Source organism: Micromys minutus (assembly GCF_963924665.1).
Source record: "Micromys minutus genome assembly, chromosome: 6".
Classification (NCBI taxonomy): domain Eukaryota; kingdom Metazoa; phylum Chordata; class Mammalia; order Rodentia; family Muridae; genus Micromys; species Micromys minutus.
The window spans coordinates 72,795,353-72,819,320 of record NC_137975.1 but is presented as its reverse complement, the minus strand read 5'-3'; the positions used below and the strand labels follow the sequence as shown (position 1 = coordinate 72,819,320).

General features: G+C 45.3%; 6 protein-coding genes across 6 annotated transcripts; 3 read left to right on the top strand and 3 right to left on the bottom strand.

Annotated features, from left to right (window-relative positions):
* Positions 1 to 8,828: 8,828 nt before the first annotated feature.
* Positions 8,829 to 9,222, bottom strand: LOC308421580 (histone H2B type 1-C/E/F/G/I; the record flags this gene model as incomplete). Its single annotated transcript, XM_080917984.1, has 1 exon — positions 8,829 to 9,222. The coding sequence occupies one exon, from the start codon at positions 9,220 to 9,222 to the stop codon at positions 8,842 to 8,844; it is 381 nt and encodes a 126-aa protein (XP_080774110.1). The 3' UTR covers positions 8,829 to 8,841.
* A 292-nt stretch (positions 9,223 to 9,514) lies between these two features.
* Positions 9,515 to 9,907, top strand: LOC308421575 (histone H2A type 1-B; the record flags this gene model as incomplete). The annotated part of the gene is made up of 1 exon (XM_080917980.1): positions 9,515 to 9,907. One exon carries the CDS (start codon positions 9,515 to 9,517, stop codon positions 9,905 to 9,907), a length of 393 nt encoding a protein of 130 aa, XP_080774106.1.
* An 890-nt stretch (positions 9,908 to 10,797) lies between these two features.
* On the top strand, positions 10,798 to 11,109 carry LOC308421588 (histone H4; the record flags this gene model as incomplete). Its single annotated transcript, XM_080917993.1, has 1 exon — positions 10,798 to 11,109. The coding sequence occupies one exon, from the start codon at positions 10,798 to 10,800 to the stop codon at positions 11,107 to 11,109; it is 312 nt and encodes a 103-aa protein (XP_080774119.1).
* A 6,358-nt stretch (positions 11,110 to 17,467) lies between these two features.
* Positions 17,468 to 17,992, bottom strand: LOC308421585 (histone H4). The gene has a single exon (XM_080917989.1). The coding sequence runs from the start codon at positions 17,958 to 17,960 to the stop codon at positions 17,649 to 17,651; it is 312 nt and encodes a 103-aa protein (XP_080774115.1). The 5' UTR covers positions 17,961 to 17,992; the 3' UTR covers positions 17,468 to 17,648.
* Positions 17,993 to 18,850: 858 nt separating this feature from the next.
* Positions 18,851 to 19,243, bottom strand: LOC308421577 (histone H2A type 1-B; the record flags this gene model as incomplete). The annotated part of the gene is made up of 1 exon (XM_080917981.1): positions 18,851 to 19,243. One exon carries the CDS (start codon positions 19,241 to 19,243, stop codon positions 18,851 to 18,853), a length of 393 nt encoding a protein of 130 aa, XP_080774107.1.
* Positions 19,244 to 19,535: 292 nt separating this feature from the next.
* LOC308421581 (histone H2B type 1-C/E/F/G/I) lies at positions 19,536 to 19,916 on the top strand (the record flags this gene model as incomplete). Its single annotated transcript, XM_080917985.1, has 1 exon — positions 19,536 to 19,916. One exon carries the CDS (start codon positions 19,536 to 19,538, stop codon positions 19,914 to 19,916), a length of 381 nt encoding a protein of 126 aa, XP_080774111.1.
* Positions 19,917 to 23,968: the final 4,052 nt, after the last annotated feature.

Genomic DNA, 23,968 nt, shown 5'->3' with positions numbered 1-23,968 from the left:
TTTCACTTGGCTGTGATATTCCAGCCTATAGATGAAGTGGCTGGGAAAACTAGCCCCGAGTGGGGTCTGGCTCAGGAGAAGTGTCTTCAGCAGGTCCAGGCCGCTCTAGCACTTGGGGTCACATGACCCAGCCGACCCGGTGCTTCTTGAGGTGTCAGTGGCACAGTGGCACATGTGGGCACGACCCCTTGTGGTGTTAACTGCGGAGGACACCCTTGGGGTTTTGGAGCAAGGCGCTGCCATCATCTGCAGAAAACTAGTGCTAGAGCATCCTGGACTTACAAACAAAAAACAAGAAAGTGCCCATAGCAGCAGAGATGGAGGTTGCACTTCTGCACAGCACGGCTGACTGGACCAGTGGCTGATCCAGCGCTGATACGGAGGGTGGCCATCAGAGAGCTGGTGTCAGCTTGACTGCATTGTGCCACGTCCTCGGGGGGAAAGGACAACACTTTGGTGTTTATTCTGGCTATGGGTTTGCCCTTCCCTCAGGTGAGGTATTTACCCACCATCCATTGGCCTACAGGATGCCTTACACAGCCATGGTGGTCTACACAGCATTGCTTCTGACCACGAAGCATGTCCAGAGACAGGAACACAGTAGGTCCACAATCATGGGACCCACCGGTCTTACCAAGTTTCCCACCATCCTAAAGGCGCTGGCTTGGAACGGCCTTTTGACGACACAATTACAGTATCAGTTAGGTGGCAATGGCCTGGAAGGTTGTGTCAGGGTTCTGCAGTTTGAGTCAGAGTCCGATATATGGTATGGAATTAAGGGGTGGATCCGAGAACGGTTCCACTCACAATCACTCCTAATGCCTCACTCTGGAAATTTTGATTTTCTGTTCCCATGGTTTTAAGTTCTGCTGGCCCAGAGGTTATGGTTCCAGAACCATGCGTGCTCCTGCTAGGTGACACAGCAAACGGTCCACTGAGCTGGAAGCGCTGACGTCCCCCTGACCACTTTGGGCCAGGATGACTCCTTATCATAAACTCAATGGCCAAATATTGGTGAGCCGATGAGGTACCTGAGAATGGCATTCTGCTAATAACAAAAAGTGCCTCACATTTTGTGAAAGAAATTTCCTTTGGGTCAGGGAATAGGCTGAAGAGTACGCTTTCTCCTTGAAGTAAGTTTCGCCTTACAGGCTCTGTTCAACTTGACTTGGAAGATTCGCCACTGTTTAGCAAGTTAGGAAGTTGTTGCCGGTGGGAGGGGTGTGGGGTTATGTGAGAGTCCTCCCCCCCTTTTTTATGGAGGGTCATTTTTCAAAATCAGTTCTAACTGTGAAACCCTGGCTGTCCTGAAACTATGTAGACCATGCTGCCTTTATACTCAGAGATCCTTCCTTCTGCATCTGCTTGGCATTCAAGGCATGTACCCAGCTTTGAGATTCCATCTTAGAAGGGAAAAAGAGGGAAGGGAAGAAAAAAAAATCCCAGGGGGAGAAGGAATAAAAGAGAAATAAAAACCGAGAAGAGAAAAAACAAGACACACAAACAACCCAGAACAACTAAGTTCACTGGGCCTTAAGGGCTGATCGGTTAATCAGGTGGCAGATTTATTTATTCTAAATCTTTCCCAGGGTGGCTCAGCAGAAACAAACAGGGCCTATTAACCTAAAGGTGAAAGCCTTCCTATGGGGGTGGTTTTAGTTTAGTTTAGTTTTGTTTTCTTGTAAAGAACACGATGTCCAGAGTACAGCGTCCAAGACGATGTGTGCTTCTGTTCACGTTCTGTCTTTGTTAAATCCATGTAGAGTTTGAGGCTGTGCCTGGCTCTCACACTTCCCATGCTTGTGAAACTCCTGCTCACTTATTCCAAACACATTATTACTTGGGAAAAGTATGAACACTGCATTTGTTTCCACCACTGAATCCCGTGTCTTCCGGAGTTAGAATAGAGGCTAAAGTCGAATGTGATCTTGTTTCTTTTACTCATACTTGGAAAAACAGCATGGCTGACTTACTCTTTCTACTTGCTCCTTAGTTCCTGTCAGATCCGTTCGAGGCAGCGGTCACGTGCTGTGAATCCTTTAAAGTAATCCATGTTATCATAACTCAGGAGATCCATTTTATACACCCTCCTTTCCAAATCCAAATTAGATTCTTGGAAATGCTCCGAGGTGCCGCAGCATACGATAGGACAGGAGAGTACATTGAAGCGAATCTCGTGTCCCAGAACTCCACAGACATATTAACGAGGGGAGACAGTCTTACTGACATTATTGACAAAGCAAAATAACCCCGCAAACCACAACAACAACAACAATGACAAAAACCAACCCCAAACATATATAGCAAGCAGCTAATAAAACACCCCTTTATAGCCAGTACAAAGGCATTTGTAAATTTAATTTGAACTCTGAAATCAAGAATAAATTTTATTGTTACATCTTCTTGTCATCAATAATAAGTTTTATTGTTACATCTTCTTGTCATTTGTATAAGATTGGAGAAAAATTTCTTGTCAAGTGCTTTTTGTTTTCAGTTAGAGAGTCACACAGGTTGCTGAGCTTCTATTTGATGACCGTGCATCTATAAAATTAGCAGTGAATGTAACAGTGGATGTTTTATTTTTGTTTGTTTGTCACATCGGTTATCCTCGAAATCACACATTCTCTGCTTCAGACGTCATATTCTAGGGACACAGGATTTGGCTACCATGCCCGGCAGGTGGTTGCGAATTGACTGCTCTGGCATAGGTGTGCGGGCCACTCACCCGGCACCCGCATCCGTTTTTCCGTATGCACACTTCTGCGCACACATTCGTTGCCATCCTCACATTCTCTACCTCACCCTCCTCTCCTTCCTGAATTTGCTCCCTTCGGAGTCTGGATCGTCTCTAGCTTCACAGACTCCAGACACCTCCCGTTGGCTTCTGGCCGGCCAGGAGATAGCGTAAGATGACGAGCAAACCTTCCAGCGTGTTCCTCAACATTTGGCCAACTTTGCTACGAGAAGCTGAGATGGGGCAGACGCTTGTTTAGCGACGGTGGTTTGAGCAGAAATGGAATGTTTTGGATGAGAGGATGGTGTGGCCTCTTAGGTCACCAAGGCAAACTCCATCCGATGGATAAAGTGCTCCCTCTAGCACCAGCAAATGCCCACCACTGAGTTCCACCTTGTCGGAGTTCCTTCAATGGTTTTTGCAAGTGGGATTTCCCCAGTCATAGCAAAGTCCGATTGAGAATAGTCAGGACAAATCTGTCTGTCTGTCTGTCTGTCTCTATAGATACATGCACAAACCTATATAAACACACAAAGACATACATCTATGTACATACACATATAGGTTAGAGATATATAGACACACAAACATATGTACACACACATATATACACATACATTCATGTACACATACATATATGGATTGAGCAGGAGCACAAATTACAAGTTTCTTAACCCTGATGGAGACAAAGGAAAAGGTCCTTAGATGAGGTGGATTTCAGTCTCACACGGGGAAAGCACTATAGCCTTCCTTCGACACAACCAGCCAAATGTGAACACTCTAGTTCACCCCTTTCCCAAAACCAACAAACGCTGATGCTGTGGGACAGGCGACCAAAATTATACCACTGGTAGAATTGGGGACTGCGCCCTCCGCAGAGGCTCTGGGGCCTGCAGAGATTGTTTTCCTGCTGACTCCAGGGCCACTCTCAGACTCCTGCTGAGAACACTGACCTGGAAACGTAAGCGTGAGTCTATATGTAGGCTTTGTCTTCTTCCTGCATCTGGAAGGAGACAGATGCCTTTAGCCTACACCCTTACTGACTGTGCCCTGGGATTAAAAAATAAAACAAAACAAAACAAACAAAACAAAAAAACCCTCACTTTAACCACATGTGGTTAGTATCTTACAGAGGTTTGGCTTCTGCCAGGATAGAGCTTTCTATATCCAAGAATGGACTTTCAGAATGGCTGCCCAAGAGTGGAGGTTGGGGTGGGGGTCAGGTTGGGTGGCTGAGAGGAGTCTTTCTTCTCCCAGATGAGGTCTTAACCAAAATTATAAAATTATAGGGGTTCAATACAACTTTTGAGACACGGCTCCAATTTACTTCCAGGGAAACTCTCCTAGCTTATGTGTTATGTGAGGGGATGTACGTTTGGGAATGAGAGGACTGAGGTAGCCAGAGCCAGGCTGACAGGCCTAAATTTCTGTTTCCCAGAAATGAGAACCTGGATCCTGGAATCTGTAGTCAACCAGCCACACCTGGATCCTGGAATCTGTAGTATGCCAGTCACAGCCTTGGGCAGCCAATCTGAGGACACCATGACATCTTGCCTGAGCAGGATTAGGTGGCTGGAATGAGTAAGTAACCACCCTGGGAAGTCTCCAGGGCCCTAACCAATTATACGATCAGTCAGACCCGGGCCTTCCTTAGAACACGCTGTGTAGACTAGGGAGGAGAGTCTATGAAAGCAAGAGTTAGACTTTGAGGCAGTGTGAAAAGGGGAAACACAGATTGGGGCTTAAGCTTCATAAAGGGAAGCTAATGTAGAAAGTCCGGAAGGTCCGAATTAGTGTTTGAGGGGTGAGCGGAGATCTTGTTGAGAGCAATGATTAAGACACACAGGGAAAGACCTGTTAGCTGGGTCCAGCCTGTGACAGCTCTCAGAGTTCTCAGTAGGAGAATGGGAAATTTGTGCAAAATCAAACAAACAAACAAACAAACAACAATAATAATAACAACAACAAAAGACAAAATCCCCCAGAGCAAAACCAAAAGAACTCCAAACAACTCATGGTTAAAGTCTGTCCGTGATTTTGTGCTCTGGTACATTCACAGCGATTTTCAGCCGCAGAGGCATCACCGAAATCAGATAAACAGTCCAAGAAACCGGCAGCGGTGACTGGACACAGAGGCCTGACCAAGAACGGCTGCTCCGCTGGGCTCCTTGCCTGTGGAGTCTAGAAGAGCAAACGTGTGTCTCATGTTGACTGCCTTCACGTTAGATACGTCTCACCCCCACATACTTCTTTCCAGCCATAGGACAAATAATGTGAACATTCTTTCTAACAGGGAAAAATATGCACTTGTATTCTTTTTCGGAATAAAGAGACACCAGAAGCGTGACCTTTCTCATTCACACCAGAACAAGGGTTCCAGAAACTGGGCAGGTTCTCTGCAGTATTGACTTCTGACCATGGGACTCCTTAGACATGTAAGCTCGCATTTCTGAGGGCTGGTAAAACGAGTGTTGGCTGTGAACGCGTGGAGTGGGCGGTTTTAGGGGTTAATATTGGAACTCGTGTAAGCTTCAAGGGCTACAAATATTTAATAATGAAAAATGTGAGGTGCTCCAGTAGGATTTGAGATCGGATCCCTGGATTCAAAGTTCAAATCTCCAAAAGAGATTTTCCTGAGGGAGCTAACTCATCCCCGACACACCTCTGACTGCAAATTTTAAGTTATTTATAGTGAAACTCTACCGCCCTCTTGTGGCACATGTTGACAATACAGCGGGGTTTTGCTTGTTTAGAGAGTAAAATTGACTTCACATTTTATAGGGAAAGGTCAAAGAGGCTGAACTCCCGCGGTGCTAAGAACAGCTCCAGCACAAGAGTGATGCCGAGAATAGCCCAGCTTTGTTGAACGTTTTGCCAGGTTTTTTGAGAAGCCTGTCTGGCAGCGTAATTCTTGCTTGTCTGTATCTTCCATTAACACCTCCTCTCAGATGCAAGGTAGACCCTATTTTGATTTTTACTTTTATTCTGAAATGCAGGTTCACAGCTTCACACTGGATGTCCTCGGGGGTGGGGGTGGGAATTCACTTTCCCAAGCTTGAGCTGTCACAGGTCAAATCTGACTCTCTGTAGGAGGTCACCGTGGTGGTCGGTTGTCTGAGAATCCCAGCACACTGCTAACGTCAGTTGCCAGGTATGTGTGGACAGGTTTGATGTGAGCGCCAGTCCTTAGGGGCTATCCCATGAATATCCCAAGCCAGAGTCTGTAAATCACACAGATTCCAGCTGTGGTCTATCCTAATCTCTGACCCCAGAACCCAGGATTATGGCACTTGCTAATCAAGGTTTATGATACGTGATTGTTTTATGCCGCGGAGTGTTAGATTGACATGTAGTGAAATAGTATCCAGAAGAAATCCCCAATCAGAAAGTTTACTTAAATATTTACTCTGCGCTGCCTAAAAGTACTGCCCCCCTATTGTTGGCATTGGGACGGCTCCTACCGCGTCTCCCCGTACCGCCCCCCACCCTCCGCGCTGGCGCCACCCACAGGTGGCGGGGGCCTGGCGCATCCATCACCATGGAAACGGCCGAAGCGTTCCCAGGATGCATCGGTTCGGAGCCCGCCTCCACCGGAGAGCAAAGACGTCGCTACCCCTATAAAGGACTGAAACCTCTTCTCTTTACCCTGACCCCTGTGTCTGTTCTACTGAACCTTTCCACATGGAACCGTGTTAGTTTGGTGTGGTTTGTCCGGGCATGAGCCGAGAAATCTAATTAACAACAAGTATAATCTGGTGTAATAAGTATAATCTAAGAAAAATACCTCAGCATACATTTTGTAGTATTCTTTTAAAAAATCTGGTAAAGCCAGTGTTTTTAAAATTAGTTTCACTCATTGGGAATTTCATACAATATATTTTGATCACATTTACTCCTTGCTCCTCCCCAACTCCTTACAAATCCACTTTCACCTTTATACTCCTTAAATTTTGTGATGATATTCTCTGGCGACAAGCAAGCATTCTGAAAGTTCTTAAACCAGGTTCTACTAATTAGCTGTGCAAACTCGAGCAGTTTCTTAACTGTCACTGAACACATGCCTTTCGATCTGTCCCACAGGCACAAGTATAATCCGGCTTAAAGGAGTGTAGTGAAAAGAAAGTGACTCAGACTGGGGGTAGTGGCACGAACCTTTAATGGCAGCACTCAGGCGGATCTCTGAGTTCAAGGACAGTCTGGTCTACAGAGTGAGCTCTAGAACAGCTGGGGCTGCACGGAGAAACTGTGTCTTAAAAAACTAAAACAAAACAAAAAGAAAAAGAAATGGGCTTAATTCTCATAAAGGAATTTAAAAAGCATTATTCAGCATAAGGATTAATAATTATTGGGAAAAATTACCTTCGTGTCAGTTTTTTTCCTGCTAAACACAGTGTTGTATTGTAATTTGTATTAATCAGATGGCTTTTGAATCAGAGTCTTTTGAATTACAAACTATGCTGCCAAAAGAAACAAAACAGGCGAGGCCACCAAACATACATTTTACACATTTCCAGAACCAGTACATTTCTATATGTAGAATTTCAGTTTATAAAAGATATTTACATATTTAACTCCCAACAGATATTACTAAATTTTCCTTCAAAGTTTTGCCAGTTTACAGGCTACTGGCAGTGGCTGAGAATAATTCACGATTTTCCATTCTTATTCTTACTAAGCTTACTAGGTGAGAAACGGATACTGAAAGCAATGTTAACTGGATGACAGATGGGTTAGGAAAACACAGAGAGCTTTGGTGTTGGTGAGAAAAACATTAAACATTTTGCTTTAGTATCTTCAGAAATCATTAGTAGTAAGAAAGTGAGATGTTAACTTATTGGTCCTTTTGAAAAAAAAAAAAAAAGAACCTGGTGCAGTGCTGACAGCATATTCGCTCTACAGATGAATGCCCTGTCGATGCTAACGCTGGGGCCTAAAGCTAGTCTTCATTCCTAAGTCAACCTAAGTTGTGCCGGGAGCTGACAGAATTAAGAAACTTTCTTAGCCCGAGTAACGCCATTTTACACAGATCTCAGCCTAGGTTTCTGTTTCCCACAGTCGAGGCCTTTTCCCAGAAATTAGGTGATCTCACTTTGGTCAGGTGAGTGGAATGGTCACCCAGGCAATGGATCCTGCTTGGCAGAACATTCCCTCCTGCACCTAGGTTGTCCCCCTCCTCAAGTAATTCTCCACAAAGGGTGTTGTGAGAAACCCTTTAACCGGAAAGTTCCCTTAGTTCCATACCTTACTTTCCCATGCCTTATTTCCTTCTTCTACCTGTATAAAACTAGCATGTGAAAAAGTAAACATTTGTCAGCTTGATCAGACCACTTGACTTGCTGGCCTTCGCGACTCTTGTTCCCCCGTTCTATCCTAGGTGATCCCGGGTTCCCGTTGACTGCCCTGAGGGTCGGGGCAAAGTTGTAAACTGAAATTTTCAGTTTACACATGCAACTTGCTGGGTAGCAATCAAAAAAATCTTGAAGGATCTTTTCTTGGCTAAAACACTGACATCCCCGAACCTATATCAAACACGTTCTTACACTAGAAATAGACATCTAGGGCGCAACTTGTTTACACTATTCCCTAGTCGAGCCCTAGAACAAATTAGGGCAGGAACACACGCATTGTATGTGTCTACATGCTCAAGACTCAAAGGCCTTTGAGCTTAAAGAACTGATACTTCCAGTCAGATTTACTCAGTGTCCGCATGTTAATCTTGATGCCCTCTCCTAGCACAGGATTTCAGAGACATTAGCATCCTCGTTAAGAATAACTGTTGCCTTCTTTGCCCTACCCTTTGGTTTAGATGAGGCTTTTCCCAATTGATACTCAATTTGGTCCAATAGTTAAGCCGAAGACTAGACCTGCTTTCTCCTCATTCATTGTTTTCCCTCTTTAGTTAAAGGGAGGAAAGTCCCAGAGCAGAACATTAGGAGCTGCTTGTTTCTAAGATACCTGGGGACTAGGGAAAGGAGGGTCCACCGCTGAGAGGAAAAAACTAAAGTATCCTAAAGTAACTACAGAGAACACATGTGCAACAGCTTTTTACGCTGAAAATGTAGGTGGCTCTGAAAAGAGCCTTTGGGTTCGGTGTGAGTTGCACGAACTCACTTGGAGCTGGTGTACTTGGTGACCGCCTTGGTGCCCTCGGACACCGCGTGCTTGGCCAGCTCCCCGGGCAGCAGCAGGCGCACGGCCGTCTGGATCTCCCGGGACGTGATGGTCGAGCGCTTGTTGTAATGCGCCAGGCGCGACGCCTCGCCCGCGATGCGCTCGAAGATGTCGTTCACGAACGAGTTCATGATGCCCATGGCCTTGGACGAGATGCCCGTGTCGGGGTGCACTTGCTTCAGCACCTTGTACACGTACACCGAGTAGCTCTCCTTGCGGCTGCGCTTGCGCTTCTTGCCGTCCTTCTTCTGGGCCTTGGTCACGGCCTTCTTGGAGCCCTTCTTCGGGGCGGGGGCGGACTTGGCGGGCTCAGGCATGGTGAGACTGGAACTCTACAACTGTAGTGCGAAAGCTACCGGCCCTGGCTATTTTGATGAGTCCTTATTCAAATGAGGCAAAAAGATACACACCTATGATTGGTTCGTGACTTCCATGACGTCACCAAAATTCTAGTCCAATCGAAGTGCGCACAGGAATGTTTTCCATTGGTCTAAAGAAAAGAGAGTCAGCCAATCGCATGGGCCCATTTTTGCGCCCAGAGAAAACTATAAGAGCCAAGCTCTTGACAGTTTCCACCGTACGGTAGCCAAGTACTGTTTATTCTTCACTATGTCTGGACGCGGCAAACAGGGCGGCAAGGCTCGCGCCAAGGCCAAGACCCGCTCGTCCCGGGCCGGCCTGCAGTTCCCCGTGGGCCGCGTGCACCGGCTGCTCCGCAAGGGCAACTACTCGGAGCGCGTGGGCGCCGGCGCCCCGGTGTACCTGGCGGCCGTGCTGGAGTACCTGACGGCCGAGATCCTGGAGCTGGCGGGCAACGCGGCCCGCGACAACAAGAAGACACGCATCATCCCGCGCCACCTGCAGCTGGCCATCCGCAACGACGAGGAGCTCAACAAGCTGCTGGGCCGCGTCACCATCGCGCAGGGCGGCGTCCTGCCCAACATCCAGGCCGTGCTGCTGCCTAAGAAGACCGAGAGCCACCACAAGGCCAAGGGCAAATAAGACCCGACTTAAGTCACCTGGAGGAAGAAAAAAAGGCTCTTTTCAGAGCCATTCACAGTACCTTTTAAAGAACTGTACGCTTCATAAAGCGGTTTTTATTTTACATGCGGCTTTTTAGTGACCGAGTTTAAAGAGCTGAAATTTTGAAAGTTGAAGATGATCGTAGGTTTCTGCCCAATGGAAACTGTTGCATGTATGAACCCAAATGTAAGAACTAGTTTTAACCTGAACTGTGGCGTTAAGTATTGACATGGGCAGGTTAAGACTTAAGGAGTAATTGTAGCTCGGTGTTTTTTCCTCTTTTCAAGACAGTTTCTCAGTCCTCTTCAGTGTCCTGGAACTCGTCAGTAGGCCAGTCCAACCTTGAACCCGAATAACAGGCTGCCTCTGCCTGAGTGCGGTGTTTAAAGGCATGTGCCACCACTGCCCGGGGCTACGCACAATTTGTGTGGTTAGGAGCCAAGGGGCCAAAGTTATTCAGACTTGCAATCTTTCTTTTAAATGTAGTGTTTATTCTAAGTGTTAATATAAAAGCTACGATTTTCTTTTGTGCACCATAGAGACGTAGTGATCAAGGTAAAAGACTATATGTAGGGAGTGCACATCTGCGTATTACGTTGTTTGATGCACCTAAATTTAGAAAACAAAAAGCAAAAAAGAAAAACCCTACTAATTAAAAACTGAATTGTGGCCGTGGGGGGTTGATGAAAACCGCGTTCTTCCAGGTAAAATTCTGTTGCGTGAAGCCCCTCCCCTGGACACGCCCATTCCCACTGGGCTCCTGTTTTCACTCCGGTCCGCAAGTTCCCTATAAGTATGAACTGCTCTCTCAAAGAAGCTACCTGTTTCTGTTTCTTCTTAGAGCAATTTAGGTTTTATACCATTACACCATGTCTGGTCGCGGCAAAGGCGGGAAAGGCCTGGGCAAAGGCGGCGCCAAGCGCCACCGCAAAGTTCTGCGCGACAACATCCAGGGCATCACCAAGCCCGCCATCCGCCGCCTGGCCCGGCGCGGAGGAGTGAAGCGCATCTCCGGCCTGATCTACGAGGAGACCCGCGGGGTGCTGAAGGTGTTCCTGGAGAACGTGATCCGCGACGCCGTCACCTACACGGAGCACGCCAAGCGCAAGACCGTCACCGCCATGGACGTGGTCTACGCGCTCAAGCGCCAGGGCCGCACCCTCTACGGCTTCGGCGGCTAAACTCAACTAAACGGACATCCACATAAAGGTCCTTTTCAGGGCCACCCACTTTTTCCTAAAGTGCTGTACAACATTTTCTGAAACTAGAATTTTCAGGAACTGCCAAGTTGGCGTTCTGCAATCTTAAATATAGTGTTCTCTGCTGAATACTCCCACCTCATTGGTTTTTAACTCCTAATTCTATTTGGAGTTGTTGGGCCTTCTAGATGATATTAATGGATTCTGGCTGGTCACCTAATATTGACATCACTTTGGAGGGAACTGCCAAGCTTTATACCCATTTTAATTCTCCCAGAGCAACTTTGGCGGTAAACAGGATCTGTGTACATTTGCACAGCTGTCTATTAGAGGAAGATTAGTCCGTCCCTCGGGAAAGTAGAATGAGGCTTCCTAACAGCCATCCCCCTAAAGATTTTTTTTTCTGTATCTGTTTAAAGTGTTTTTTCCTCTTAAGTGCCTGTTTGTGACACTTCATTCTGCTCAGGATTTGGGAGTTTAACCCTGCTACCTAAGCACTTTTTCCTGCCTTTTTAATTCTTGGCAGAAAAGGCAAGTACAATACCTAGATTTTATGAGCACGGCTGGACACTTTTCATTGATTCATGTTAATATTCTGTCTTACCACTTTTTGCATGTATGTATGTATGTATGTATGTATGTGTGTGTGTGTGTGTGTGTGTGTGTGTGTGTGTGTGTGTATGGGACGTAAACGTGAGGTTTATTCAATGCTCAAGTATTAAGGTACCTCAACGTACAATAGAAGACAAGAACGTGCGTTTCACTAACCCCCCTCCCCAGCACCCCTCCTGAGCCTGCAACAGTATTTGTGTGCTTTCTTGTAAGTTTCGGGTAACACATACATATTAGTTACCTGCCCCCAGCCCCAGCCCCAGCCTGTGCCCTGTTTACTTGGTATTTTACTCTGGGTCATTAAGGTTATAGTACAGTCAGATTTCCTTCTTGGTTGGAAGGGTAATCTTGTAAAATATATATAGTAAGTAACAATTTTTTTTAAAAAAATCAATTTATCCTGGTAATAAAATGGCTTCATAGGAACTATCAATCTTAACTTACTATGTATAATTAGTGAGTAAATACTTAACTAATTTTTATTTTGAGCATAAAAGAGATATCTTACTGGTTATGAATGCTATTGTTGCTTTGCCAAAAAAATTAAAAATAAAAATTTTTTTTTAAAAAGGAGTGATTTACTATAATGTGGTTAAGGTATAGCTAAAGGATAAAGCTTGTCCTCCAAATATGAAGTGCAGATGTGTCTTATTTGGACTGAAAATTTGAGAATTAGCTAATTTGCTTGTTTAAATAACAAAACTGGATTTTGTTTGGGGGGGGTTGATGATTTATTTTTATTTAATGTGCATTACTATTTTGTCCACATGTATGTCTGTGTGAGAGTGTCAGACCCCTGGATCTAGCGTTACCTAGTTATGAGCTGCCATGTGGTTGCTGGGATTTGAACTCATGTCCTCTGGAAGAGCAGTCAGTGCTCTTATCTGCTAAACCATGTCTCGAGCCCCCTTTATTTTTGTTTTGGTTTTTGGTTTTTGGTTTGTATGTAAAGGTGCTAGAGACTGAATCCAGAGTCATGCAAACATGCTACCACATCATCCTTTCTTTTTTTTTTTTTTTTTTTTGTAGAACCACCAGCTTAGGGGTGGCAACCACTCACAATGGTCTATGCCTTCCCCCATCAATCACTAATTAAGAAAATGCCTTACGGGCTTGTCTACCATGGGAGGCATTTCCTCAATCAAGGCTCCCTCCTCTCTGATGACTATACCTATGTCAAGTTGACATTAAAAAAATAAAAGAAAAAAAAATAAAAGAACTACCCAACGAAACTGTTAATAAACAAACAACCGAACTTCCCCACTGAGTTGACAAGATTCTGCCCTGCAAGATCTTTAATCCCAGCACTTGTGAGGCAGAGGCAGGCAGATCTCTAAGTTTGAGGCCAGCCAGGAATATAGAGAGAAACCCTGTCAAGCAAACACCCACGCAAACAAACAAAAAAGCTATACTAACTACACTTACATTCAACTTTAAGAAACTTCTTTGATTAATCAATAAAAAAAAAAAACAGTGAGTGACATGAATTGACAAATGCTCAGTCAGTCCCTCTATGTGTGACCTCAGTCTTCCATACTGCTGGGTGTTTCGTACTTACTAGTGTCCCTGCTTCATTCTTGATTTTCAACTGTCCTGCAGACAGCAATTGGAGACACTGATAACTGATCAAATAAAGTTTTTGCACACAAGACCATTCCATGAGTAAGTTACTGTTGAAATGACGTCTATTGGGTCGGTTCAAACACAAAGGACACGTCAAAGACGAAGGGACTGGGCAACTTAGCACCTGAGCAATGGGAGCAAGCAGGTGCACCGCACACAGCAGTAAGCGTGTGGGTGACGGTGACCGTGTATTCCCTTCTTCTCCTTGCTTCACTGCCTTCAACAGTGGCTACAAAGACAAGGGTTCCAGTGAGGGCAAGTGGAGAGCAGCTGGACTGAGGAGGAGTATCTCCATTGTCCAAGAGGGCGGGTAAGTGTACCTGACCAAAAGCTTACCCGGTGAGCTCTCAGCCCCCACTCCAGAGCCAAGCCTGCCTGCTGGATGCTGCTTTGTCCTTCACTCTGATGATCTTGGACTCAAACCTTCTGGAACTATCAATCTCAATGATGACTATTTTCCTTTTTAATTGCCTTGGTGATATTTCTTCACAGCCAGAGAAACATAACAAGGACAATGATTATTAAACATCTCCTCCAGCTCATGCATTTTTAACATCAGGGGATTTCATGTATGAATAGTGTCGTATGAATGGTGATTTTGGGGTTCTTTTACATATGTAAACACACATGTACAACTTACTCCTTATCTGTACCTAACAAATTTTAGACTATTGTCGTATCTCTCATGTATTTCTCAGTAACAGAACTACAGGTTTTCAAATAGTACCCAGAAAGTATATTTCAAAATGTTGGGAAACCAAGACCATGAATTGTTCCAAATATGACCCAGTCCTGGAACAGGTGTGTAACACTGTGTTAGGGTAAAACTAATCTTTTCTTCTACTCTGTTTTAATAATTTGGTTATCAAATGATAAATGACTTGTTTGCTTTAAAACATTTTCTTTATTATTGTGGGTGTGTCATAGGTGCGGTTAGCTCATGGGTGAAGGCAACCTTAAGGAGTGATTTTTTTCCCTCCTCCTTTCTGTGGATTTCAGAAAACTGAACAGACATCACCATTCCTATGTAGAAAGCACCTTTTTTTTTTTTTTAGACACAAGGGACTAGGGATGTAGCTTTACGTAGCTCTGCCTGTCATGGACCTCACGATGCAAACCAGGCTGGCCTCTGATTTCCAGTAGCTGAGATTAAAGGGGTTTGCCACTGTTGACCCACTAGCCTAGAACTTGCTCATTTTAACAATAATTTATTCATTGTAATCCATGGGAACAAATTTATCCCAGTGAAAAGCAATGAGACTTAACAGAACCTTGTGTGTAAAGCCCACACTACTGTTCTGTGTTCCTGTGTAGGCAGGGCCAATGGTCATCAGCGATGATGTCAGTCACTTGTGCAGATGCTGTCGGGGAGAAGGGAGCGCTGTGTGTTCTGAACTACAGTAAGAATGTCGTGAGCGGCCATGTGGGTCACTGAACTTGGGATTTTACAGAAAAACAGAAAATGCTCTTAAACCACGGAGCTATTTCTCCAGCCCCTGAACTATGCATTTTCTACAAAGTCATTATTCTTTCTCTTCCTTCTGTAACAGGGCTCCAGATCTTCCTATGCCCAGAGACTTTAACACAACCGACTCAGTGGTAGGTGAGCCACTTGGCTGTAAACCTCAGCTCGCAGACAGCATCACCTGCAGAAGCTAAATCCAAGTTCATAGCTCTGGGAAAGTCTCTAAATGTAGTGAACTTGCTTTTCGGCTTCTGTAGTTCTGCTTCTGGCTGCTTTTGTTAACTGAAGCATGTCAGGACATGGATTTTGTGTTTAAAAGCTCACATAAGAAAAGGTTGGAAGTACGTTGTTCTAGCAAACATCACTGTGCTAGCTGGAGGCCTAACAGACTTGCTACTGGCTTAAACCCAGGTCTGATTAGTCTTCTCTGGTGAATACCCCACACCTTCATTCCATCCTTTTCTTCTTCCTTCCTTCCTTCCTTCCTTCCTTCCTTCCTTCCTTCCTTCCTTCTGGATGAGTTTCTTACTATGTAACCTTGACTGGCCTTGAACTTACTATATTTTTAGACCAGGGTAGCTGCAAACTCAGAAGTTTGCCTGCCTTTGCATCCTAGGAGCTGGGATTAAGGTATATAATCATCACTCCCAGGCAAAGTCCAATGACACATCGGACGTAATTTCACAGGATATTTTTCTAAAGTTTGAGAGGACAGTGTGAAATTGAAAGCAACTGAAAACGTGCCAGATGAGAAGGTCGGTGCTTCCGAGGTGATATCAGTTATGGAAGAATCTGCTCCTTCCTAAATACATAAAATAATTTTGGGTATAGCACTATGAGCTACAAAATCTAAAACTCCTTCATAGGTAGAGTTGGATAAGTATCTCTCACAATCTTACATTGAAGTGTCAGGAAAACTCAACTACTGGTCAGTAATTTGTGGTATGGGCCTTTTGATATAAGTACATGGAAAAGAAGAATCATTTATTAATAACAACAGAATTTGTCTTGATAACCTATTGCATAAGCTGTACTATCATTCTGAAGTAGTGTCCGAAATTTAGGTAATACAGGTTCAACAGCACAGACAGAAACAACGTCCCAGGGCTTCTGATTATTCCCAAAATGGACTGCAGCCACAGCAAACTAACAATAACAAAGCCCAGACCACATAAGAGCAAGTTTAATGTGCTTGCATTTTTCTATTGTTCGTTACTATCAGTATGTATGTCTTCAGGCTCGAGGCCGTGTCTGCCAGGCACACCAGCCCTGAGTTCGATACTCAGATCTACAGTCGCCGGGAATGGTGGGTACGGTGGCCCATGGTAGTAATCCTAGCACTCTGAAGGAAGAAGCAAGAGGGTCGAGATTTAAGCAACCATGGGCTTTTGTACCAACACCAGTAGCCTATACGCATGAAAATTAAAAAGCTTAACACTGAAGGGCTAACTTAAGTAAGCAGATATTTACCTTCTGGCCGGTTAGCTCAGTTGGTTAGAGCATGGTGCTAATAACGCCAAGGTCGCGGGTTCGATCCCCGTACGGGCCAGAGAATGATATTAATTTTACAACCGGGGGCTGTACTCATAAAATAAATAAATCTTAATTAAAGAAAAAGAAAGAAGCTGGAAAGATGTTTTTTAAAAAATATAATAATAATAAGAGCGCACACACTGCTACCCGAGTCCAGTTCCCAGCAACCCCTTCAGGGACTCATAACCTTCTGTAACTTGAGTTCTGAGGGATCTCACACCCATTTTCTGTCTATGGACACCTGCATACAGATACACATACATAAAAAATAAGTCTGTTTTGGGACAGGGACTCTTATTTTCCTCTGGCTGTCCTGATACTCAAGAATTCGGAGATCTTTCCTCCTGCTCTGCCTCCCAAGTGCTAGGATTGAAGGTGTTTACCACCAGGCCCAGCTAATAGTAAATAAAAATGAATTCTTCATTTGTTACATCGGTTTAATGATGTTTCACTACATTAGACCGTACGCATAAGAAATTTCTACCTTATTTTGGCTTAAGACTGGGTCTTACTGTTCCTAACACAGCTCCGGCTGTGCTGGAATGGGGTAGGTAGACCAGGCTAGCCTTCCTTCAGCCCACAGATCGGCCTCTTCTGCCTCTTGAGCACAGGTTGGTGTTGGATTGAGGAGGAACAGCTCTTTGGGGTTGTTTGTCCGTCCGTTCGTTTTGTTTTTTGAGGGTAGGCCTTACTATGTATCCTTCACTGGTTTGAAACTCGCACTGCTCTTTCTCTGAAGTTAGACCTGAAGCTCAAAAACCTAAATTCAAAATCCTAGGCAGCTTAAAATTCCCAATGGGACACATAGGCAAGTTTTGTGCATGAGACACTTCTAAAAAAAAAAAAAAAAGATGGAAGTATAGCACGAACTACCATTGAACCTGGCCAAGAAAAACCAAGTGAGACTAGAAAACAAGGCTAATACACCTATGTATAGTAGACTGTGGTGACAAATTCTGATTAGTTTGCGAAGACAGCCATATAAACTTGAGCAAGATATACCTAGACCACAGAAAACGAGCTTTTCGAAGCATATGGTAGTATTCCAGAGAACCTTTATTGGAAAGTCGCTAGGTGCTCTGTCCAAAAACTAGTTCAATTCCCAGTTACCCACATGACAGCAAAACAGAAAGCAATGAGACTCAGAGGGAAGAGATCTGGAAAGCGCTCACAAGCCTGAGAATCTCTAACACTACAAAATAAATACACTGGTGCAACTAATGATGCAGCCCCTTACAGAGTTAATTGAATGGCCCTGAAAAGGGCCTTTAAGAGGAGGTGGGTGACCTTAACCGCCGAAGCCGTAGAGGGTGCGGCCCTGGCGCTTGAGCGCGTAGACCACGTCCATGGCGGTGACGGTCTTGCGCTTGGCGTGCTCCGTGTAGGTGACGGCGTCGCGGATCACGTTCTCCAGGAACACCTTCAGCACCCCGCGGGTCTCCTCATAGATCAGGCCGGAGATGCGCTTCACTCCTCCGCGCCGGGCCAGGCGGCGGATGGCGGGCTTGGTGATGCCCTGGATGTTGTCGCGCAGGACCTTGCGGTGGCGCTTGGCGCCGCCTTTGCCCAGGCCTTTCCCGCCTTTGCCGCGACCAGACATGGTGTAATGGTATAAGAACTAAGTTGCTCTAAGAAGAAACAGAAACAAGTAGCTTCTTTGAGAAAGCAGTTCATACTTATAGGGAACTTGCGGACCGGAGTGAAAACAGGAGCCCAGTGGGAATGGGCGTGTCCGGGGGAGGGGCTTCACGCAACAGAATTTTACATGGAAGAACGCGGTTTTCATCAACCCCCCACAGCCACAATTCAGTTTTTAATTAGTAGGGTTTTTCTTTTTTGCTTTTTGTTTTCTAAATTTAGGTGCATCAAACAACGTAATACGCAGATGTGCACTCCCTACATATAGTCTTTTACCTTGATCACTACGTCTCTATGGTGCACAAAAGAAAATCGTAGCTTTTATATTAACACTTAGAATAAACACTACATTTAAAAGAAAGATTGCAAGTCTGAATAACTTTGGCCCCTTGGCTCCTAACCACACAAATTGTGCGTAGCCCCGGGCAGTGGTGGCACATGCCTTTAAACACCGCACTCAGGCAGAGGCAGCCTGTTATTCGGGTTCAAGGTTGGACTGGCCTACTGACGAGTTCCAGGACACTGAAGAGGACTGAGAAACTGTCTTGAAAAGAGGAAAAAACACCGAGCTACAATTACTCCTTAAGTCTTAACCTGCCCATGTCAATACTTAACGCCACAGTTCAGGTTAAAACTAGTTCTTACATTTGGGTTCATACATGCAACAGTTTCCATTGGGCAGAAACCTACGATCATCTTCAACTTTCAAAATTTCAGCTCTTTAAACTCGGTCACTAAAAAGCCGCATGTAAAATAAAAACCGCTTTATGAAGCGTACAGTTCTTTAAAAGGTACTGTGAATGGCTCTGAAAAGAGCCTTTTTTTCTTCCTCCAGGTGACTTAAGTCGGGTCTTATTTGCCCTTGGCCTTGTGGTGGCTCTCGGTCTTCTTAGGCAGCAGCACGGCCTGGATGTTGGGCAGGACGCCGCCCTGCGCGATGGTGACGCGGCCCAGCAGCTTGTTGAGCTCCTCGTCGTTGCGGATGGCCAGCTGCAGGTGGCGCGGGATGATGCGTGTCTTCTTGTTGTCGCGGGCCGCGTTGCCCGCCAGCTCCAGGATCTCGGCCGTCAGGTACTCCAGCACGGCCGCCAGGTACACCGGGGCGCCGGCGCCCACGCGCTCCGAGTAGTTGCCCTTGCGGAGCAGCCGGTGCACGCGGCCCACGGGGAACTGCAGGCCGGCCCGGGACGAGCGGGTCTTGGCCTTGGCGCGAGCCTTGCCGCCCTGTTTGCCGCGTCCAGACATAGTGAAGAATAAACAGTACTTGGCTACCGTACGGTGGAAACTGTCAAGAGCTTGGCTCTTATAGTTTTCTCTGGGCGCAAAAATGGGCCCATGCGATTGGCTGACTCTCTTTTCTTTAGACCAATGGAAAACATTCCTGTGCGCACTTCGATTGGACTAGAATTTTGGTGACGTCATGGAAGTCACGAACCAATCATAGGTGTGTATCTTTTTGCCTCATTTGAATAAGGACTCATCAAAATAGCCAGGGCCGGTAGCTTTCGCACTACAGTTGTAGAGTTCCAGTCTCACCATGCCTGAGCCCGCCAAGTCCGCCCCCGCCCCGAAGAAGGGCTCCAAGAAGGCCGTGACCAAGGCCCAGAAGAAGGACGGCAAGAAGCGCAAGCGCAGCCGCAAGGAGAGCTACTCGGTGTACGTGTACAAGGTGCTGAAGCAAGTGCACCCCGACACGGGCATCTCGTCCAAGGCCATGGGCATCATGAACTCGTTCGTGAACGACATCTTCGAGCGCATCGCGGGCGAGGCGTCGCGCCTGGCGCATTACAACAAGCGCTCGACCATCACGTCCCGGGAGATCCAGACGGCCGTGCGCCTGCTGCTGCCCGGGGAGCTGGCCAAGCACGCGGTGTCCGAGGGCACCAAGGCCGTCACCAAGTACACCAGCTCCAAGTGAGTCCGTGCAACTCACACCGAACCCAAAGGCTCTTTTCAGAGCCACCTATATTTTCAGCGTAAAAAGCTGTTGCACATGTGTTCTCTGTAGTTCTTTTAGGAGGCTGGATGTGGGAGGTTTTTATTTCCCATTGTACCACAATGGGAATCCTATTCGGCCTGGTAATTTTCTTTCTAGCAGAGTAACTTACCCTGCAGTCAGTATGGTCCTGTCTTGAAGGATCAGTATTCCAATGTATTTCGAACTTTTATGGCCTTCAGCCTGCTGGGATACTTTTATGAATGACAATTTTAGGGATATTTGTGAACTTCAATATGTAAATATCTTTACCTTGGATTCAATCTGTAGAAATTATTAGTTTTGAGAATACGTGTGTTTTGGATTTTTGATCTCAAGACTAGAACCCAAATGTTATCAAGAGCAAACTTCAATATAGCATTTTGGATTGATAAAGCTAAAGGTAACTTAACAATAGTGCTAAATATTTTAAGCAGTTTATATTGATTAAATATCTTTTAGCTATTCTTCATACTGTTTCTTTGTTTACCTCTGTCCTGGAAATTTATACCAGGCTGTCTTGGAATTCAAAAATCTGCCCTTCTTGAATCCTGGGATCAAAGATGTGTATGAACATATTCAGCTTATCTTATTTCGTGGCACCTTTATAATGCAAATTACATTTGTGCCTGTATTACAAATCACAAGGCACAAGTCAATCAGTGGCTATTAACACATTTCCTGAATTTCTTCAGTTAATAAATAGTAACTTTATAAACAGTTCCAGAATACATGGCTGTAACCACTAAATTTCATCACAGCCTGTCTAAACTCCGTTGTCTCACCAAACTAGCTAATATTGGGAGTCCATTCCCTGATCCAAAGGAAATTTCTTTTACAAAATTTGAAATATTTTGTTATTGACAGAATTATTCTCCAGTGCCTCATTTGCTTACCATATTTCCACCGATCTTATGATTAGGAGTCATCCTGGCCCAAAGTGGTCAGGGGGATGTCAGAGCTTCCAGCTCAGTGGACCGTTTGCTGTGTCACCTAGCAGGAGCACGCATGGTTCTGGAACCATAACCTCTGGGCCAGCAGAACTTAAAACCATGGGAACAGAAAATCAAACTTTCCAGAGTGAGTCATTAGGAGTGATTGTGAGTGGAACTCTTCTTGGATCCACCCTTTAATTCCTGGCTCTGTCAACTCTGGCTATGGGAGAAACCATACCATATATTGGACCCTTACTCACACCGCTTTCTGGAGAACCCTGACACAACCTTCCAGGCAACTAACTGCTACCTAAAAAGCCTTGTAACTGGGTTTTCAAAAGACCCACTTTTCCTGTCAAACCACCTGCTTCAGGGTGGTGGGAAACACGAAGCCTGTGGATTCCATGAGTGTGGACCCAGGATATGAGATGAGTCTCTTGGTTAAAAACATTGCTATGTGGAACACCATGACAGTGTGTAAGGCATTTTGTAAGACCTCAGATGGTTTTGGGAGAACTCTTATGTGCAGGAGAGGGAAATCTAAACCAGAGGAAGTATGCTCTCCGGTGAGGACAAAGCAATGATCTTCACATGGAGGACACAGACTGCTGCTGGCCACCTGCCATTCGGTCACTGAATGGTCACCATAGGCAGTGGTGCTGTATCAAAGACCCTCAGCAGCAGCAGCGTGATCAACCTCGGTGTGTGCAAATTCAGGTTTTGAGCCCATGTGTAATCTCCGTCTCTTCCATCATGGGCAGAAAAGAGGAAGACTGTCCAAAGAATGGGCAATCCTACCTAACTTGATTATTAACTCCTCCTCTGCTAGAGTCACCTTCCAATGAGCGTCACCATGGGACACAGTATCTTGACCTCCACCGCTCATTCGAACACATCTTTCTGAACACTTTTCCACTCACACTTTTTATGAGTCTGATTACTGGCTGCATAGCCCATGAATCAGTAAAACAGTTTCACAATCTGGCCACACCTCTCTCCTTCCTAGCAAAAACATATGACCACGTGTACCACGCCATGTCCCACCCACCATGAAGTTTTCCCTTCACCAGTGTCTTTGAGGGCTGATTCCAAAGGGGGTTGGAACGCTGTAGCTGTCCACTTCTGGATGTCTCCTACACAACACGCAGGGCCATCAGGAAACCTGGCCACGGTTCTTCCTCAGTTCAACAGGTGCCTGTTCGAGGAATAGAAACCATAGGCATTTGGCAAACTACTTCATGGAACTCGCTTGAGCCCACAGGACCTGCTCAGGCCCAATCTCTCACACACATTCAATTTGTACTTGGCAAGGACGGTCCTTGTGCGCAGACACCTTCATGGCCTGTTCAGTCAGGTAATATCCAGTTGCTGATGGGCAGTTCAGCCTCTTGGTAACTTGGTGTCCCATTGTCAAACATTCAGTTTCCATTAAGGTTCCGTAGCAGGCTAAGAGCTGTTTCTGGAAAGAACAGTTTTCTGCAGAGGATAGTCTTGCCTTGCTCCAAAATCCCAAGTGAGTCCTGTATAACCAACCCCCAGGGGCTGTCAAAGGCTCCACATGTTCAGTGGCTGTACATGTGTGTGTGTGCCTGAGTGTGTACACGAGTGTAGTATGGCACGTGTGAGCAGTTAGAGAACAGTTGGGATGCTCTTTTTCATTTGGTAATGGAGCGGTCTTTAACATACTACATTCTACAAATTTCCCAGCTCTCTCATTTGAAGTGTTGCTTCACTAGCCGTCAGACTGATGGGAACACAACCCCACTTTTAACGTTAAAATTTTCTTCCTTCTTTCGACACGGTTTCATAATGTGCTCCTGGTGTCCTAGAACTCACTACATAACCAGGTTGTATTGGGAGTCAGAGAGACCCCCCACCCCCATTGCTGGCATTGAAAGTGTATACCATTTTGTTATTTATTTATTTATTTTTTTGAAACAGTGTCTCTCTAGCTGAGAATGATTTACTGTAGTTCCCGGAACTCATGTGTGACAGCTGGGAACAAGCAAAAGAAATGTATGCTAAATACCACCACTTCATTTCCAGATTCCGTTTAATCACAGGGAGGAACTAAATTCTAGTACTCAGGCGGTAGGGAGTTGGGGCTTTCCTAATAGCTGAACAGCTTCTATTATAAAGAAATAGTTGTCTGAGCCTAACCTTAAAAGACAGCTTTTTGCTGCCAGTGTAACTAAGTTTCTAGTCTCTGGCCGGGGAACCTACTTCTATCATGATTGGTTAAAACTCCCTGGCTAAACTCTGTGCCGGAATATGATTGGACAGTGCTCAGCCCGCCCCGCTCCTCCTGGCTTTATGACTTCATCCTTTAAGTACAAGGTTTCCCAAGGTCACATTTCAGTCCTGAGTCTGTCTTTGACCCTGATCAATGAGTAGTGTGTGATTATATTTTTGCCCCGTGCATCTACCTGGTGTTTGAGTTATGTTGGATTTAAGTGGACCCCACAGCAGTGACACACATCCTGTCACTCCGGTTTCAGAGATCGGATGTACTCTTTTGCGCCATCTGAGCCCCGAAGCACACGGAGGACAAACATACACGGAGGCACACAAGCATACAGAAGTGAAAATGAATCAAAGAAACATTTTCAAAACGAAATGGCAGATGTTGTGGCTCATTTGGGAGACTGAGGCAGGCATTCGAGGTTACACAGTAAAACTCTGCCTCCCCCTCAAAAGAAAACAAAAGATTATTTTACAACATAGGCAATTAAGAAAGCCCCGTGAGCTCTGCTCCTGTTTCCCATTAGTTCAGCATGTGTAACATGTTGTAAGCCCAGCAGTGTAATATGTTGTAAGCCCAGCAGTGTAATATGTTGTAAACCCAGCAGTGTAATATGTTGTAAGCTCAGCAGTGTAATATGTTGTAAACCCAACAGTGTAATATGTTGTAAGCTCAGCAGTGTAATATGTTGTAAACCCAGCAGTGTAATATGTTGTAAGCTCAGCAGTGTAATATGTTGTAAACCCAACAGTGTAATATGTTGTAAACCCAGCAGTGTAATATGTTGTAAACCCAGCAGTGTAATATGTTGTAAGCTC